Genomic DNA, 19140 nt, shown 5'->3' on the forward strand with positions numbered 1-19140 from the left:
TGATTCCCTCAAAGACAAACTACGTAAAACGTTAAAAATTGACATCATTGCTATGTGTCAATGTGTAAGGTGGCATCTCGATTTAATGTGACGTGGACGTGGAAAAAATTTAGAAAATAATTCCAATTTGATCGTTGAGTATTTTATTAAAGAATTTTGGAATAAACCGCGCCCTATTAAGATGACAACCTACGAAGAATTCATTCAACAGAATGAAGATCGTGACGGAGTCCGTTTAACTTGGAATGTATGGCCATCAAGCCGCATAGACGCAGGGCGTCTAGTTGTGCCACTTGCCTGTCTTTATCAACCATTGAAAGAACGACCTGACTTGCCATCTATACAATATGAGCCAGTTTTGTGTACCCGTGCCAACTGTCGTGCAATACTTAATCCTCTATGTCAAGTGGACTATCGTGCTAAGTTATGGGTGTGCAACTTTTGTTTCCAAAGAAATCCAGTGAGTTGAAAGTTCCAACAAATAAATGTACATTTTTATACCTGATTATTAAATGTCACTATATATTCTTTTTTTAAGTTTCCACCACAATATGCAGCTATTTCGGAACAACATCAGCCTGCCGAATTGATTCCTGGCTTCAGTACAATTGAATATACAATAACTCGTGCCCCATGCATGCCACCGGTTTTCATATTTCTTGTTGATACCTGCATGGATGAAGAAGAGTTGGATGCTTTAAAAGATTCTTTGCAAATGTCGCTAAGTTTGTTACCTCCAAATGCGCTTGTCGGCCTTATTACATTTGGAAAAATGATTCAGGTACACGAATTGGGAGCAGAGGGATGTTCGAAGAGTTACGTCTTTCGTGGTACCAAAGACCTTACTGCAAAGCAAGTGCAAGATATGTTGGGTATTGGTAGGTCAACAAGTGCGGCTCCTGGGCAACCTGGTCAACAAATGCCAGGTCCTGGTCAACCACGTCCGGCTACTGCGGCTGCGCCTCCAGCAAATCGTTTTCTCCAGCCCATAAGTAAATGTGATAGTGCACTGGGTGACTTGTTGAGTGAATTACAGCGCGACCCTTGGCCGGTACCTCAGGGAAAGCGGTATTTACGCTCAACGGGCACTGCATTGTCTATTGCAGTTGGCCTACTTGAGTGTACTTATCCAAATACTGGTGCTCGCATAATGAGCTTTGTTGGTGGACCTTGTTCCCAGGGTCCCGGCCAAGTGGTTGACGATGAGCTGAAGCATCCTATTCGTTCACATCATGACATACAGAAAGATAATGCACGCTACATGAAAAAAGCTATCAAACATTATGATGCGTTAGCTTTACGTGCCGCTACTAATGGACATTGTATCGACATTTATTCTTGTGCACTTGATCAGTGCGGACTTATGGAAATGAAACAGTGTTGTAATTCAACAGGCGGGCATATGGTTTTGGGAGACTCATTCAATTCATCACTTTTTAAGCAAACATTCCAACGGGTGTTTGCACGTGATGCTCGCGGCGATTTAAAAATGGCATTCAATGGCACACTGGAAGTGAAGTGCTCGCGCGAGCTGAAAATCTCGGGCGGCATCGGTTCGTGTGTGTCGCTGAATGTGAAGAACTCGTCGGTGTCTGATGTGGAGATCGGCATGGGTAACACGGTGCAATGGAAGATGTGTACACTGAATCCGAGCTCAACAATGGCATTTTTCTTCGAAGTGGTCAACCAACATGCAGCGCCAATGCCGCAAGGCGGACGTGGCTGTATTCAGTTCATAACTCAATATCAGCATGCAAGTGGACAGCGGAGAATACGTGTAACCACGCTGGCCAGAAAGTAATACAATTGTATTTGAATATGGAAATATTTATATATATAAATATATATTCGTTCTTTTAAATTTAGCTGGGCAGATGCAACAACCAATTTACCATACATAAGTGCTGGCTTTGATCAAGAAGCGGCAGCAGTCATTATGGCACGCATGGTTGTGTATCGCGCTGAAACAGATGAAGGTCCCGATATATTGCGTTGGGTCGATCGACAACTTATTCGCTTGGTAAATATATAAATGAAGTCTACCAAATCCTTAGTAATAACTTAAAAAATTTGTTTCCTATAGTGTCAGAAATTCGGTGAGTACAGCAAGGATGATCCAAACAGCTTCCGCTTGGCCCAGAATTTCAGCCTTTTCCCGCAATTCATGTACCATCTTCGCCGTTCACAATTCCTGCAAGTCTTCAACAACTCACCAGACGAGACCACATTCTACCGGCACATGCTAATGCGCGAGGACCTTACACAGTCGCTAATTATGATACAGCCAATTCTTTACAGCTATTCGTTTAATGGTCCTCCAGAACCAGTGCTGCTCGATACATCGTCTATTCAACCCGATCGTATATTATTAATGGACACATTTTTCCAAATTCTCATATACCACGGTGAAACCATTGCCCAATGGCGGGCGCTCAAGTACCAAGATATGCCCGAGTATGAGAATTTTAAACAGCTACTGCAAGCGCCTGTAGACGATGCTCAGGAGATTTTACAGACACGTTTTCCGATGCCGCGTTACATCGATACTGAGCATGGCGGCTCACAAGCACGTTTCTTGCTATCTAAAGTAAATCCTTCGCAAACGCATAACAACATGTACGCGTATGGACAGGTGAGTTTTGTGAATACAATTAGCATATATGTTAAGGGAATTTTATGATGCGTTTTTGTATTACACCAAAGTTTATACGCATTGCTTTTTTTTTGTTGCTGTTTTAATATTTTACTTAACTTTTGTTTTTTAATTCTTTTTTTGCGTTGCTCGTTCGTGTCTGTTAAATAATTGTCATGTTCAATGGATTGTATGATTTGCTAAACTGCAAAAAACGTAGCCAACAATTGGCCAGTCTACGGTATTTATAATTTTTCTATAGTATTGCCATATTTGGTTTATCAACAACCAAATATATAAAATAAAGAAATTTTATTTTATGGTGTGCTGCTTAATGGTGCTTCTATTTGTATGCTTTTAAAACGCTTTACTTTGCTTTCTCACTCTGTTGCTTTTATTCAACTACATTTTTATTATTTATTTTTAATGTACAATATCAGTAACACATACTATTTTTTTATTAAAACACAATTTCATACAGGATGGTGGAGCCCCCGTTTTAACCGATGATGTATCGCTGCAACTATTCATGGAGCATCTGAAAAAATTGGCAGTTTCATCAACCACATGAATTGAAAAATGTTGGATGCGTATTAAGTTATGGTACTGCAGATATAAGACGCTCTGGTGGAAGTGCTGGAGAACCGTTTTATTTATAAATAAGTGAATTGATAAAATTTTAAATAAAAAAACTACGATTATAGTTATTAGAACTCTAAAATAACGAAATGTCAAATTCAATTATATGCATATACAAATAAATAGCAAATTAAATAAAAATTAATTGTTTCAAAACAGTAGGCCCGAAAAAGATGGAGTTATCAAAATCTTGAAAGTACTTCCATGTTCCAGTGCGAAAAGCCATATTACTATTAGATTCACTCCAAGTTTTAATATTGAATACTATTTTAATGTTTATAATTTTTTATTTTCATAGAAGAAATACGTCTTAAGTTCATATTTTTTATGGTAATTTAATAAGCTATATTTTCTAATTAACAAATGTGATCCACTCAAATAAATTTAATACTTTATCGGAAACCATATGTAAAAATCAATATATTTTTGAAAACTATATTTGTAAGACCTTCGAATTTAATAATTCCACAATAGAGCAAACATTGCGTGACTTCTTAGGCATATTTTTACATAATGTCAGACAAGCTCTTAATAAAAACTGGGAATCGCTCGTTCAATTGAGAAATCGAATTGACATTTTCTGTTCAACGTCAGTGCGCTCCAGTGCTTTACAAAAGTCTTCAAAGGAAATTTTTCCTTGACAACATAAATCTGCTTCCAAAATAGTGCGTTCGGCTATACTTGTCAGCTGGTCTTGACTTATATTTGCTCCGACCATCATGTGAAGGATGCTCAATAGCTCATCGCGACTTATAACACCGTCATCATCCAAGTCATACATTTTGAATGCAACTGAAAGTGGAATAAAATGGGTATTAATTTCTACATAAATGCATAACAATCGATGTTTGTTTGCTTATAATTACACTTTAGCTTTTCTTCGCGACTGTTTAAGCCATTTTCCTTTTTGGAGTTAATTGGTCGGAAATGAGCCAGAACATTCATAAATTGTCGAAAATTAACACGGTCATCAGTACTATCTTCGAAAAAAGCATGTACGATGCGTTCACAGAGGGGGTTAATTGCCAATTCAGGAATTCGCAGGAAGTCTTCACGAGATAACGTGCCGCAATCTCCGCGATCCAATGAAGTAAAACGGGAATATAGTCGTTCAATTTGATTAGGAGTGACTATAAATAAAAGTATTTTTTAAATTATAGTTGGATAACTTTTAGACGGTATAAATTTCAACAATTTGTATTATGGTTAATTAGTTTTATCTAATCTTGATTTCTTTAAATTGGTCAATTCAAACTTTGATCCAACGCCGTTTAACTCATACAGCTCACTTTGTATATATACCGTTGTGCGTACAAGTATACTCATTTTCGATATCAGTGTTACGAAAGTGCGTTGTTTATCAACCAACTATGATAATTACCACCACTTATATGTTATAATTAAATCGCATTACCTTGTAAATTTCTTAAGAAAATATGCCGATAATAATATCGTGTCAGCAAGTGAACAATACTATATAACACTGCGTGACGTCAACTTTTTTTTGGAAATTGTAAATTATATACAAATTTGTTTACATCACATGATGTGGAATGTCCAGCATGAAGATTCCCAAACGTATTAAAGTCTAGCAGATATGCTATGAGAGGCATAATGCGACCACAATTAACTATAATTATAATAATATATAATATTAATTATATTTTTATTTCACGGTTCTTACTTATTAATCAACATAAAACGTATGAACACATAATTTACAAGACCCTGTGCTTTTACATATTGTTTGAATGTGTAATTACTTACATCCCGTCTCTTCTTGAATTTGAGCGATTTCCTCCGCACGAAGTAACAATGAAGATTTATTACCCATTCCGAAAAAGTTCCAAAACTAATTTGATTCTGTAGAAAACAACTACACTTTAAGTTGCAACGAAATAATAATATAAATTGACAACAACTTTGCTGATATTGTCGTTTCTACGTCAGTTCTTTTGTCAGAGATCGTATATTATGATATACGTTCTCTGTTGTCCGCTTGTAGCGACATCTTATGGCAAGTTAACGCTAACATCTATATCGTGCCACTATTATTAAATTATTATAAACGTTTTATAAGAATTATTTGTAATACAACATCTTTTTCTACTCTTTTAATAGTTTTTTTTTTATAATAATTTTAAATTTTTAAGCTGAACACTATTTCCAAAACATATAAGATTTTGTAGTACACCGCCACCCTGTTTGGTTGTTTTGTCAGAGAACGTATATCATGATATCATGATATACGTTCTCTGGTTTTATTTTTTATGTATGGCTCATTTGTGATTTGACATCTGAAATAAATTTGACAAGTACACCATTCTTTATTAGTAAACTATAATAAAACAAAGTTAAGCTTAACCAAGAAAAACAATTTAACTAAAAAAATCAGTGTATAATAAGCCTAAACCTGGATAGAATGGAGAAACTAAATTCCACGCTGGGCGCAGTGAGATCACTGCGTTCAAGCGTACGCCAATGCTTTGAGCAATTGGCTGATGGTACCAACGCCGAACTGGCTGAAGACAGCCGAACAAAGTTTCTCCTAAAGTTCCAGGAGAACTTCAATAACATGAATGCTCAACTGAGGTAAAATGAGAAGAATTAATATCCAATTAACTGAGTTGCCCATTCTTATAATTTATGCCTAATTCAACAGGGAAGTTGAAAGTCTAATTAATGGCTTACAAGCTCCACAAACACCGTACTGCCTTGGTCAAACTACTTATCTTGCGCAAGAAACAGCTCCTGAACGACAGGCATTATATTCACAACTGGTAAACAGTTACAAATGGATTGACAAAGTGCATGACCATAGTTTTCTTGCTTTTAACAATTTGAATCAAAACAATCTTAGACGTTCATATGTATATTGTTCCCAAAAACGTGTACGTATACCATTCACATCGTGCAATAATTTCGATCCAGAGTAAGTATGCATAATAATATTATACCTAATGAAGACTGAGGAAAATGAACTTTTTGCATTAGTCATACGGACAAGCTACTTAGCGAAATAAACCTACCACTTACAAGCTATCAAGTGTGTCGACCTTTTGGTTCTAATGTTGTTGTCATTGTAAGTAATCTCTGTAAGTTTTTGGGAATGGAAACTTTATTTTGAATGTCATTTCATTACAGGTTACAATAAGCCGAGTGCTCAAAGCAGCGATTGTCTGCAAGGGTGTGCTTATTGAATGGGTTACAGTTAAGGGATTTGACGAAACTCTTGACCCAGATGATTTATGGGCCGAATCACGTTACGAAGTCTTCCGAAAAGTTCAAGAGCATACGCATATTGCAATGTTGCACTTCTTCTCGCCTACACTACCCGACTTGGCCATAAAGAGTTATATGGTAATATATTTCAATATACTAGTTTCAAAGATTTATTCGATTAATGTTTGGAATTTGTTTTCAGACTTGGCTACATAGTTACAGTAAGTTGTTTTTGGAGGCTTGCAAAAGGTGTGGAAAATTCGTATCGAATGGGTTGCCGCCAACATGGCGTGATTTGCGTACACTTGAACCATTTCACGAGGAGTGCCGTAACTGTTAAATTTCTATATACTAAGTCCAAGAATGAATGAAAAACTAATATATCTTCATAGGTTTAAATAATTTCAATATATATTTGCAGAAACAATAATAATCATGCAAAAATGTACGTAGTCATTCAAGAGTTACAATACACTATGCATTATTAAGCACTGCTATGCAGTTATAAGACTGCTTTAGGTTCCGTGACTAATCACCACAATAATTAGATGCAAGCTGGGCCTGATGTGCTTCTCTGGGCAGAGTTAATGTTCCGTTGCTTGCTATTTTTAAGTTGTTTACATAAACGCGCGAAATTTTCCTTTAATGTTTCGCGCAACTCCCGGCGTTGCTGCTCCACTTTTTCTCGCTGACATTGATACTCTAGAACCACTTCTTGAGGAATGTAACAGTTCTCTTCATCATCGTCATATTCATCGAAATTATCCTGCAAGGATAAGAACACATTAAAGATCAAATATAAAAACAGAATAAAAACATAATTGAAGAAGAAATAGGTATTAAATTGTCTGAAATTTAACATGCTCTAATGAAATTAAAAAAAAAAAAAATTCACTTGAAAAATTATATAAGTGCATAAAGTTGAAATTATTTCTTCTAAAAATTATTTATTTGAATGCATGTTCTTTAGAAGTTTGTTCTAAATTTTAGTAATACGTACCAGCATTTGCTGCAAGCTAAGCCAGTTGGTAGAACCGTATTTTTGGTTTAAGGAACTGTCTCCCCACATATAGCTATTTCCCAAATCGTACATGTGGTGATCATGATCCTCTTCCAAAGCCATGTCCTGTCCATTTTCATGGTTACAAAAACCCTCGGAGCAAGATACTTCTGAACCCTCTGGTGTGCTGGCAACACTATTAATTGGCGAGTTATCAGGTGTTAATAACTCACTGCCATAACCCGAGTCTCGTACATCGTTCTCGCATGGACAATGGTCCTGCGGAGTTAAACAAACATCACATTTCTCCACAGACACATTGGTATCGAGGTCGCAGCAGCTACCGAAATGACTGCCATTTGCTGATAGCGATTGTTCTACCGTAGGCACTCTTTGCTGTTGTTGTTGCGGTATTTCTTTCTTTTTGCTACCACTCGATTGCTGTATTGGTTGTTTGTGCTTTTTCTGCTTCTTTTGCTTACGTTTCTTTTGAGCGGGCGACTTAGATACCACAGCCGTTGCAAGATGAGGTTTGTCAGATATTGAGAATTCACCTTTTTCATCGGTGCGCAAGTTTTTATCCATAATATCTACTAATTTATTTAATTCTTCGTCTAATTCGTCGCATAAATCCACCGCCTCATCGACCATCTCCAAGTCTACTTCATCTCTGTCTTCTTCTTCTTCCCCATCTGCTTCCGCTGCATCAGAATCAGCATTATCAGCAGCTGCATTGACAGATTTTCGACATAACTTTTCCTTCTTTTCAATTTTCTTTAACTTCTTTTTCAGTTTCTTCTGCTCCCGTCTCAATTCTTTTGCTCTTTCAGCGCGACTAATTTCCTGATAGAGCAATTCCAAATTACTGATACCTTGCTTTTGTTCCACCGCCATGTCAAAACTTCGGCTTAACGCATGGACAGCCACTGCCGCCAGCACTTGACAGGCCCGCTCTTCTTCGCGCAGACTAACATAAATACGACGAAGCCGCTCATACATTATCATACCAACGCAGGTTAACACTTCCTCTTGGGCAATTTCAAGTGTTTTTGCATGACGTTCTCGCTGCTTTGAATAACTACAAGAAAGGAAAGGTAATTAATTGCTAGATTTTCAGTATTATTTACATAAACTCATGCCAATACACCGATTCATCTTATGTATAGTTTAAACATTGTGTTTGCGTATCTTTACTTTAGATGAGCATCAGCTATCGGAAAACTTTACACCTCAATTATTTGTAATCGCAAAGATTTACCTGCCATTAACTTCGGGTTCGGCGCGTCTTATTAGAGCGTCGAGGAAATCAACTTTTTTCGTAATTATTTTAATGTGCTTCTCGGATTGGGGTTTCCTAATATTCGCATACAAAGCCGCGTCGAATCCTTCTTTACAAGTCGTTTCGTTTACGAGTATTTGGTATGCCTTTTCGATCTGTACAATTAAGAAAAATAAGGTTAAAATTATACAAAAAACAAATCAAAAAATAATTAATTCAAATTAAAATATTTTATTACATACCTTATTACGACATCCCTGACAAAATTTGTGTTTTTTCAAATAGTTCTCAAGTACTTCGTGCAGTTCTGTTGTTTCGATGGTAGCCAATCTGTCTCGACAATTATACTTCATTGAGAACCACATTTCCCGCCAAACTTCCGAAAAAGGTCTGGTGCGAAATGCATCCAATGAATGTAGGGCACAACGAGTTTTATTTCGTAATTTATTATCTAGCAGATCACTGAGTACTTCATGATGCCGATAGAGTAATGTCCCTAAAGCTTGCGGTGACCACATAAGTTCTTCACGCACTGTAAGAACGCACGTATCCCTTAGTATCAATGGATCTAGAGTAGGATATCCTGAAAGCGTTAGCTGATAGAATAAACGTTCAACGCGACGGCGACAGCCCACACATGGCACACATTGATTTAATAAGGACACGAATGTGACACTATCGATTTCAAGCGATAATTTTAGTTCATCAGCCGATAAAAGTTTAAACTTTCGCGTGAATATTTCAAGCTCTCTCCCACGAATTTGCGGACTATCTATGCAGAGGCCTTTGTTACTCAAATCCATTAACATCTAAAAATATTGGCATATTGTAAGTTTTATGTTATACAGTTATTATGGTTTGATTGAGTATTTATACAATTTTTACTAAGTAGATAATTCCTAATTCACACAAAAGAAAATTTGTTTACTTCGTTTGTACCGAAACTTTAACGCCCTTTGATTAGTTGGTTGAGTGTGTATTGCAGCTATATGCTATAGTGATACGATCTAAACAATTTTTTCGGAAAATGTACCATTGCCTTGGACAATAATCCATGCCAAATTTTGTGAAGATACAAAAAAGTTTTCAACACAAGAATATGATTTTGATCGTTCAGTTTGTATGGCACGGTTTGTATGTGCTATAATGGGCCGATATCGGCGTTTTCGATAAATGAACAGCTTTTTCGGAAGAATGTAAACAAAATTTCAAAAATTGTGGAATTAGTTGGCGAATATACAGATAGACGGACATATTTATGTTTTATAGGGTTTCCGACGTTTACTTCTGGAAAAAACATACGTAGTTATACATTTGGCTTAAGAGTTTGGATAAAATATTTTACTGAATTTTCATTTATAGGTTTTTAGTTTAGGATGCACCTACACACCTGAACTCACAAATATAAAATGTGTGGAGCTATTTTCATATCTCATCTAAGATTATAGTGATAAGAGCAGAACATATTAAAAAAGATAAATAAATCAGTTATGCTTATGCACGCTTTTCTGTGAATTAGGTTAGAAATTAAGTACTTATGTTACCATTAACAAAAGTATTAAAATTATAATACCAATATCAGAGAAAACTGTACATATACATATATGCATCAAATATCTCGATAACTCTACGGGGACGTGAGTGTGGAATGCGTCCAAAGCTACCATTCACTAAGCAAGTTATGCATGATAAACTAATCGAGCCCCTGTTGTGTTGTTAGCAGCTAGTACGACTGCATCGAGATGTTGTTGAAATATATATATTTTCGTTGAACCTGTTTTCACAGTCCAACTACCGCTCATTCCAACACACATATGTATGTACATATATGTACATGCATCTATAAAAATCAAATAATACATAAGTGATGGTAGGCATCAAGCTAAAGAAACCAAATTTTACCATAGTTTGGAGATATTGCTGCTGTGAAGTTAATACGTATAGAAAAAGTTTGAAAATTCTTAAAACTTGTATATCGTTAGACGATTTTTAAAAATATTTAAAAAAAACATCACTATGTAATTTTATAATACACTTTGTCAATTAACTTCTATCAGTGCTAATCAACATCGGATGTATCAACAGGTTCAATGGTTAGCAATCAGCTGGTTAATGTGTGTACACACTTTTACTATATGATTACATACACTTTCTCCACATTTCTCGCTCCACGGTCATTTAAACTACATATATTATAGAAATGTAGTCGATGTGTTCCTTTGGAGAAGTATTTAAATAATGTATTTAGCGAAATCTCTACCTCTCATTAAAATCCAAACCTACTTTACGTCAAATATTTGTGGTTGCATGTAAATTAATTTATCAATGTTGACAATTGCCATAACTTACCATTAAGGAGGAATCATCGGCAGAGCCTGTAACCACTGGGATTTGTCTGTAACCAACGTCGATCACATCCTCTGCACGGTATACATCCGTCAGCTTAGCCATATTTCTAGCCTTCAGACCACCACTACACGCAAAATAAGCCTCAACAATACTAATTTACCCAAGCAAAAACGCTTATAATATTTTTATTGCTTAATTGTTGTACAATTATCAGCACTTTAGAATAATATATAAGGATTTATTTAATATCTTTGATGAACAATAATAAATTCTTCGTAACGACGAGACAACGAGAAATTATATGAGAAATTGTCAAACACGTAGTACCACACTGGAATGGTTCCACCAGCACTGTTGCACAACTTAGTAGTTTTGAGAAGTGAGCCCTACTCTCATATATGTACATGTAGAACTGAAATATATTACTTTCATATAAGTCTCACTCTGTTCGATATACATATTACAGAAAAATATATTGTATCTATACATAAATTAAAGAAATATATGCATTTGTTTAAAGAAATCAACTAAAAATTTACCAAAAGTAGTATACTAATGTCAGTACAATTTTTAAGCAGAGTTAAATTTAGGAGTAGCTGAATTCCAATATAATGAGATTCGTTACAACACTGACTTCCATTGTGAGCTTTGGAACAAGTCAGAATCGAAACATAAATAAAATTATTTTTATAATTATAATTAATACATATGTTTAGATAAATTATCATTATCTATTTGGTTACAAAATATATGATACAATGAAACATACATTTTGTATGTTATGCATAGATCTAAATTACTAGCTCATAACTTTTACAATGTAATATATTATTTCTAAGCCTTTGTGTGTTAAATTCTTAAAAAAAAATTATTTTGTAAAATGTTTGCATATACATCATTAAATAAAAATTGTTGTTGTTAAGAGCAGTTTTTAACTATTTGTCGATTTAAGTCATTGTTGATTTTAATTGACATACGTGGACTTGGTAACACTGCTGTCTGCTGAATCTTTAGAAGACAGAGTTGTAATCAGCATATCCAAAAAAAGGCGAAAAGTGAGATTTGACGGTTTGCTGGGGTAAAATCGTCCTTAATAGAGGAAAATTATAATTTTTTAGTTTTTGAAACGATTTAAAGAAAACATTAATATATAGCAGAAGAAATGTCACATCATTATGTGGTTACGGCACAAAAGCCAACAGCAGTTGTTAGCTGCGTGACCGGTAAGTTCTATTCTGGACAAATTTCATGAGTATCGGCGAGGTATTTGCCGCGGTGCGTCTCCGGGAAACTAAAGAATTTATGACCTCAAATTTTATTTATTGCTATAAACAACTTATCACCAATTTAAGAAAGTCATTAAGTTGCTTAACACAATTATATTTTACTTGCTTGCCATGCATTTTGTGCGGTGATGGTTAACCGGCGTGTTTTGAAAACAACAACACATTTCTTTTTGTCTAAGGTTAATTATAAAGATTTTATATTTTTCAGGTAATTTTACATCGCCAACTGATTTAAATTTAATCATTGCCCGAAACAGCCAGTTAGAAATTGATTTAGTTACGCCCGAAGGACTGCGACCATTAAAAGAAGTAAATATTAATGGCCAAATATCTGTCATGCGTCACTTCCGTCCGCAGGTTTGTTATATTAATTGAAACTTAACTTAATTATATATAAATCCATTAATCTTATAGGATAGTAAAAAGGATCTACTTTTTATACTTACATTGCGATACAATGTTATGATACTGGAATGCCGGATGGTCGGGGACCAAATTAGTGTTGTTACAAAAGCGCATGGTAATGTATCCGATCAAGTAAGCATACCCACTGAGGGCGGTGTTATCGCTGTTATTGATCCAAAGGCGAGAGTTATTGGTATGTGCCTTTACATGGGTCTGTTCACTATTATACCCTTGGATAAAGAGACAAGCGAATTGAAGGCGACTAATTTACGGTTTGTATATTGTTATACTTAATGTATTTTTTTACAAAAGATTTTATGCTGTTTTAAATATATTTTAGTATGGACGAATTAAATGTTTACGATGTGGAGTTTCTATACGGCTGCATTAATCCCACAATTATTGTTATACATAAGGATGTAGATGGACGGCATGTGAAGACGCATGAGATTAATTTACGTGACAAAGAGTTTATGAAAATTGCCTGGAAACAAGACAATGTCGAGACAGAAGCCACAATGTTGATACCAGTACCAACACCATTGGGTAAGCTTTTGACTTTGAAATTATCCGTAGAATTAATAAAAAAAAAACAAAAATTGTAGGTGGCGCTATTGTTATTGGCCGTGAATCGATCGTATACCATGATGGAAATAGTTACCATGCTGTAGCGCCTTCTACATTTAAGGTAAGCTATATGTATAGTATTTAATATAGTTATTGCTCTTAAATCTTAATTTATTTGCTAGCAAAGCACCATTAACTGCTATGCGCGCGTAGATAGCAAAGGTCAACGTTATTTGCTGGGAAACATGTATGGACAATTGTTTATGCTATTCTTGGAGACCATAGACAATGGCAAAGGCGGCGTATCAGTCAAAGAAATTAAGGTAGAATTACTAGGTAAGTGAAATGAAAAGTCAAAGCTTAAGGTGAATTATTTTATAACAATATATTGATTTCAGGTGAAATTTCCATACCTGAATGCATAACGTATTTGGACAACGGCTTTCTCTTCATTGGTTCAAAACATGGCGACTCTCAGCTAGTTCGTTTAAGTACAACGCCCAACGAGAATGGCTCCTACGTTATACCCATGGAGAACTTTACCAGTTTGGCACCTATACTTGATTTAGGTGTTGTAGATTTGGATCGACAAGGTCAAGGACAAATAATAACATGCTCCGGCAGCTTTAAAGATGGCTCACTACGAATTATACGGTTAGTTTATGCTACTTTGCACTCGAAGTAACTGATAAATATTGTTATATTTTTTGGTAGGATTGGTATTGGTATTCAGGAGCATGCCTGCATTGATTTGCCTGGCATAAAAGGTATGTGGTCACTTAAAGTGGGTATAGACGAAAGTGCCTTTGAGAACACATTAGTACTGGCATTTGTGGGTCATACTCGAATTTTGACTCTAACTGGTGAGGAGGTTGAAGAAACTGATATACCAGGCTTTATTAGTGATCAACAGACTTTCCATTGCTCAAATGTTGATTATGACCAGGTGAATAAGAAAATATAAGAAACAATACAAAAACTATTTAATGATTTTTTTTCCTTTAAAGATTATACAAGTGACTCCACTTACTGTTCGTCTGGTTAAAAGTAGCACTAAATCTTTAGTAGGTGAATGGCAACCGCCAGATGGTAAACGTATTGGAGTAGTGTCGTGTAATTCATCACAAATTGTTGTTGCTTCGGCATGCAATGTATACTACATTGAAATCGAGAATTGCGTTTTGGCGGAAAAATCACACAGGGCTTTAGAATATGAAGTTGCTTGTTTGGATATTACCCCATTAGAAGAGGGTAAAAATAAAGCAGACCTTGTCGCAATTGGATTGTGGACAGATATATCTGTTGTGATTCTATCACTGCCAAAACTGGAAACGATGTACACTGAAAAATTGTTTGGTGGTAAATATTAATTGTCAGTTTATACATATCCAGCTTGTGTATACCAATATATTCCTACATTTAGAAATCATACCACGTTCCATTCTGATGACTACATTTGAAGGCATACATTATTTGCTCTGTGCGCTTGGTGATGGTTCGATGTTCTATTTCATATTAAATAGATTGGATGGGCGTCTAAGTGAGAAGAAAAAAGTTACATTGGGTACACAACCAACTACTTTGCGTACTTTTAAATCATTTGCCACAACTAATGTATTTGCCTGCTCGGATCGTCCCACTGTTATTTATTCGTCAAATCATAAATTGGTATTTTCAAATGTCAATTTGAAGGAAGTAAATCATATGTGCTCACTGAATGCGCAGTCATACCCAGACAGTTTGGCTTTAGCCACAAAGAATTCGGTGATTTTAGGCACCATCGACGAGATACAAAAGCTGCATATTCGCACTGTGCCACTGGGTGAGGGTCCACGACGCATTGCGTATCAAGAGAGTTCACAAACATTTGGTGTGGCAACGCTACGTGTTGATGTACAAGGTCGTGGTGGTCCCAAACCCACAAGACCGAGTGCCTCGACTCAAGCACAGAATATAACCTACGCATCGAACATTATACCTAAACCGGGTGGCGGTAGTGCAGCAACTACAAATGCTGAAGTTGGCCAAGAATTGGAAATAAACAATTTACTTATAATCGACCAGAATACTTTCGAGGTTTTACATGCGCATCAATTTATGCCATCGGAAAGCATAATTTCGCTGATGTCCGCTAAACTTGGTGATGATCCTAATACGTATTATGTTGTATCCACCGCGCTAATCTATGCAGATGATCCAGAACCTAAAATTGGTCGTATAATTATCTTTCACTACAACGAAGGCAAGCTAACCCAAGTGGCCGAAACGAAAATCGATGGTTCATGTAACTCCCTGGTGGAGTTTAACGGCAAAGTGTTGGCGGGCATAAACAGTTTTGTGCGGCTTTATGAATGGACTAATGAAAAGGAGTTGCGCATGGAATGTAATATTCAGAATAACATTTCTGTATTGTACCTAAAGGCCAAAGGTGAGAAAAGATTAGCTTAACACAGTTATGCAAAAAAGATTTCAATTTTATCACACACATAGGTGACTTTATTTTGGTTGGTGATCTGATGCGTTCGATGACGTTGCTGCAGCATAAACAGATGGAAGGTATTTTCGTTGAGATTTCACGTGATTGCGACCCTAAGTGGATGAGGGCTGTCGAAATCTTGGATGATGACACATTTTTGGGTTCGGAGACCTATGGCAATCTATTTGTTTGTCAAAAAGATAGGTAATTTTCATGACAAAACATTTATGAGCAGACTGAAAAATTATAATTGTAACTATATTTTAGCGCCGCCACGACGGATGAAGAACGACAGTTATTGCCAGAAGTTGCACGCTTTCATTTGGGCGATGTTGTAAATGTGTTCCGTCACGGTTCCTTGGTAATGCAAAACGTTGGTGAACGTACAACACCCAATATGGGTTGTGTGCTCTATGGTTCCGTGAATGGCGCCATTGGTATTGTTACGCAAATACCGCAAGATTTCTATGATTTCTTACATAGCCTTGAGGAACGTTTAACAAATACGATTAAATCGGTAGGAAAAATAGATCATTCTTATTATAGAAGTTATCAAACGACACAGAAGACCGAGCCGTGTGAAAATTTCATTGATGGCGATTTAATTGAAAGTTTCCTCGATTTGGGTAGGGATAAAATGAAGGAAACTGTTATGGGCTTGGAGGTAATGTGAATTTGTATTATTCATGTTTCAACATAATTTGTTTGCGATTTTTCAACAGCTTACACTAAACGGTGAAAAGAAGGAGGCTGATGTCGATGATGTAATTAAAATTGTCGAGGACCTCACGAGAATGCACTGAAGTGCGCCTTTTAATTTTAGTTTGATCTTTCTGCTATGTAATGTCACAATATCTATATCGTTGCAAATAGATTTCGATGAAGTGATTAATTGATTAATTTGTTTAACCAATATGAAAGAGAAATAAATATTAGGCTTACTTCGAAAACGTACCACCGCAAAGTATCGATACAGTATGACTACAGGATTTATACATCATCGGTACACAACGTCAAACCACATTGCAAAGTGTTGCGTTGCATAATTTAACGTTATAGACACCTTTTACGGCAAAAGCTTACTCTCACAATAAGTTATTTTGTTTTTGCGAGCGTAAAGGAAATTAAAATAAATGCTGAATATAAGCAAATTTAGTATAAATTAATAACACGATTAATAAGACAGCTTATCAATCTGACTCCGCCATCGTTGCATCCGTAAAAGTAAAAAAGCAACTTTATTTGTGATGCGCGATGTTCTCTGTCACTGCGCATCAACTAACGGGTTAATGTGTTTACATGATGCACTTTCAGAAATATTCGAATGCATTACAGAACATTATACTTTGTTTATTTATTGTTATGCATTGCAATTGACGTTTTCGAAGTCAGCCTTACTTGTAAACGATCGTTAAAATTAATACTTAAACTATTACATTTAATTTATTTGCCTACCGTTATTTAATATTTTTGTATCTAAATTGCAAACATTTGGTATAGTAGAGTAAAAGTAAATAAAAATACAAAAATTACAATCATATTAAATAAGAATTATTTTAAACGTTACATTACGAGTGTGTGATACTTAATTAATGGTGAGAAAAGTACTAGTCCTTAACTACATCAAGTAAAACTATCTTCTAATAACAACAACTCAATAACAACGAGCTATATAGTTAAAGGGTCTTCACAATAAACGCACACTAATATCCGAGATGCGTGAATTACGGTAACAACCCCCACCGCCAGCGTCAACGCAAACAGCAAAGCGTTCACCGCGTGTACTTCCAGCGCGATATTTTCCTATGATTTCGTTCCAAACATCCAACAGTTGCAGCAGCAGCAGCAGCAGCAGCAGCAGCGTCACTGTTCGCCACCCTCAAGCATTTCTGTAGGTGTGTGCACGCACACATCGCAGTGCGGCTATGCACACGTACACTTCTCTGCAATTGTATTGCTTGTTGGTGTGTGTTTTATGGGTCGACGCTTTGCCCGGCTGCCATTGTGAGCACGCACCAATCCCACCGCGATGCTTCGCCTCCTTCGTGCTTGATCTTCCTGCATGCTATTGGAATATTTACATATGTATGTATTGCTATTGTTATCACTGCTCACTGTTTTTACTGCTGTTCTGCTTACGTTTGAGTTTGCTGCTGTTAACCAATTCGGTTTACTGTAACTCTCTGCCGCGCATTGCTTACTCTTCGGCACGTTTCCGTCGCCTGTCTGACCGTTTAGGCTGTGCTGCCTACTGCCTGCTGTTTGCTGCTTGCTGTGGGCTCTGATTATTTGGATGAGGTCCATTTGTGGTGAAGTTCAGTCTCAGCTTTCATTCATTCCGATTCCAGCATCCAAGCGTGTTTCGCCACTCCAGTCGCACACTCACTAACCGTTAAGCTTTTCTTATCTTATCCGTCTTGTGAATTTTTTCTTCTTGTTGTGCAAGTGTAGTAGTAGTTAAGTTATGAAACGCGTTTGCCGATCAACAAAATGTGCGATTCGATTTGTTAATGAAAAGCGGTGATTGTTCAACAAATACATATGCACATATGTTAAATATATCAAAAAAAAAGCATACGCAAAACAAAAGTATCGCCTGCAGACCAGCAATTGCAAATCTTCAAAGTTTGCACAACAATAAATAAGAGTGTAACAATGCATATTTAATGATTTTTTTGCTATACTCAAGTAAATATATACTCATGCATAAATATATAAATCCATGTATACTCGTTGGTATATTGGCAGCCAATCAAATGCCCGGTAGCTATTTTGACGTTTTGATAAGTTAACTCTGCAATTGTGTTTGTGTACTCTTTTGCAAATTATTGAAAAAAATTCAATTAATTAATAAAAATAATAATTCTTAAGTTTTCAACTTTTACTCTTAAAACTTCTTTGCACCAGTGCTTCGTTGTGTTTGTGAAAGTTTTGAAATTAAAATAATTAAATAAAATTTCTAAGTGTAAACGTGTTTAAGCGTTATGTACGGCTATATCCACCGATTTGTTGTGAACTGATTGAATTGTTGGATTTTTTTTACCACGTTCGGGAATATACTTCTACATTTCAAGGGAACACGACAAATTTCAAGTAGAAAACTGCCTAGTTAGCGGCGGCAAAACGGATATTTCACGAAGGTGAGTGCTAAGTGTGTCAACTGCGTGGGCGTTCTAAGTAACTCTACTAGCCGACGGGAACGGGAAATGAGAACGCAGATGAAGCACCACAAACAGTTTGCGGATTCCTTTGGTTTATATTACTTCGAAAGGGTAGTTGAGATTT

The 19140-nt window shown here is 36.1% G+C and overlaps 6 protein-coding genes across 8 annotated transcripts in view; 4 read left to right on the plus strand and 2 right to left on the minus strand.

The window, feature by feature from the left end:
- The first annotated feature begins 48 nt into the window (after nt 1-48).
- Sec23 (transport protein Sec23) lies at nt 49-3412 on the plus strand. 2 transcript variants are annotated; one of them, XM_014242679.3, is made up of 6 exons: nt 49-460; nt 539-1797; nt 1867-2020; nt 2084-2632; nt 2853-2873; nt 3114-3412. In XM_014242679.3, the coding sequence occupies exons 1-6, from the start codon at nt 182-184 to the stop codon at nt 3201-3203; spliced, it is 2352 nt and encodes a 783-aa protein (XP_014098154.2). In that variant the 5' UTR covers nt 49-181; the 3' UTR covers nt 3204-3412. The 2 variants fall into 2 exon arrangements, with proteins under 2 accessions (XP_014098154.2, XP_014098155.2); XM_014242680.3 differs by lacking the exon at nt 2853-2873 and having other exon boundaries at nt 50-460.
- A 280-nt stretch (nt 3413-3692) lies between these two features.
- On the minus strand, nt 3693-5234 carry elm (calcineurin like EF-hand protein 1 elm). The gene is made up of 3 exons (XM_014242681.3): nt 5039-5234; nt 4138-4401; nt 3693-4063 (listed from the first exon to the last, which is right to left on the minus strand). The coding sequence occupies exons 1-3, from the start codon at nt 5103-5105 to the stop codon at nt 3825-3827; spliced, it is 570 nt and encodes a 189-aa protein (XP_014098156.1). The 5' UTR covers nt 5106-5234; the 3' UTR covers nt 3693-3824.
- Nucleotides 5235-5543: 309 nt separating this feature from the next.
- On the plus strand, nt 5544-6949 carry MED27 (mediator complex subunit 27). The gene is made up of 5 exons (XM_014242685.3): nt 5544-5863; nt 5934-6203; nt 6266-6353; nt 6416-6631; nt 6696-6949. The coding sequence occupies exons 1-5, from the start codon at nt 5694-5696 to the stop codon at nt 6831-6833; spliced, it is 882 nt and encodes a 293-aa protein (XP_014098160.1). The 5' UTR covers nt 5544-5693; the 3' UTR covers nt 6834-6949.
- On the minus strand, nt 6879-11449 carry LOC106623238 (gametogenetin-binding protein 2-like). Its single transcript, XM_014242684.3, has 5 exons — nt 11122-11449; nt 9015-9581; nt 8752-8927; nt 7494-8571; nt 6879-7259 (listed from the first exon to the last, which is right to left on the minus strand). Exons 1-5 carry the CDS (start codon nt 11221-11223, stop codon nt 7038-7040), a joined length of 2145 nt encoding a protein of 714 aa, XP_014098159.2. The 5' UTR covers nt 11224-11449; the 3' UTR covers nt 6879-7037.
- Nucleotides 11450-12132: 683 nt separating this feature from the next.
- Nucleotides 12133-16751, plus strand: pic (DNA damage-binding protein pic). The gene is made up of 13 exons (XM_014242686.3): nt 12133-12344; nt 12616-12764; nt 12822-13084; nt 13153-13358; nt 13418-13500; nt 13562-13715; nt 13778-14033; nt 14094-14325; nt 14387-14738; nt 14803-15807; nt 15870-16059; nt 16123-16519; nt 16578-16751. Exons 1-13 carry the CDS (start codon nt 12284-12286, stop codon nt 16656-16658), a joined length of 3429 nt encoding a protein of 1142 aa, XP_014098161.2. The 5' UTR covers nt 12133-12283; the 3' UTR covers nt 16659-16751.
- A 1375-nt stretch (nt 16752-18126) lies between these two features.
- Nucleotides 18127-19140, plus strand: part of sim (single-minded) — a 43773-nt gene continuing 42759 nt past the window's right edge. For both annotated transcript variants that reach the window (XM_036357167.2, XM_036357168.2), the window contains exon 1: nt 18127-18995. The gene's annotated coding sequence lies outside the window, so the exon portion shown is untranslated. The remainder of the gene's footprint in view (nt 18996-19140) is intronic.

Source organism: Bactrocera oleae, chromosome 2 (genome assembly GCF_042242935.1).
Source record: "Bactrocera oleae isolate idBacOlea1 chromosome 2, idBacOlea1, whole genome shotgun sequence".
Taxonomy (NCBI): Eukaryota; Metazoa; Arthropoda; class Insecta; order Diptera; family Tephritidae; genus Bactrocera; species Bactrocera oleae.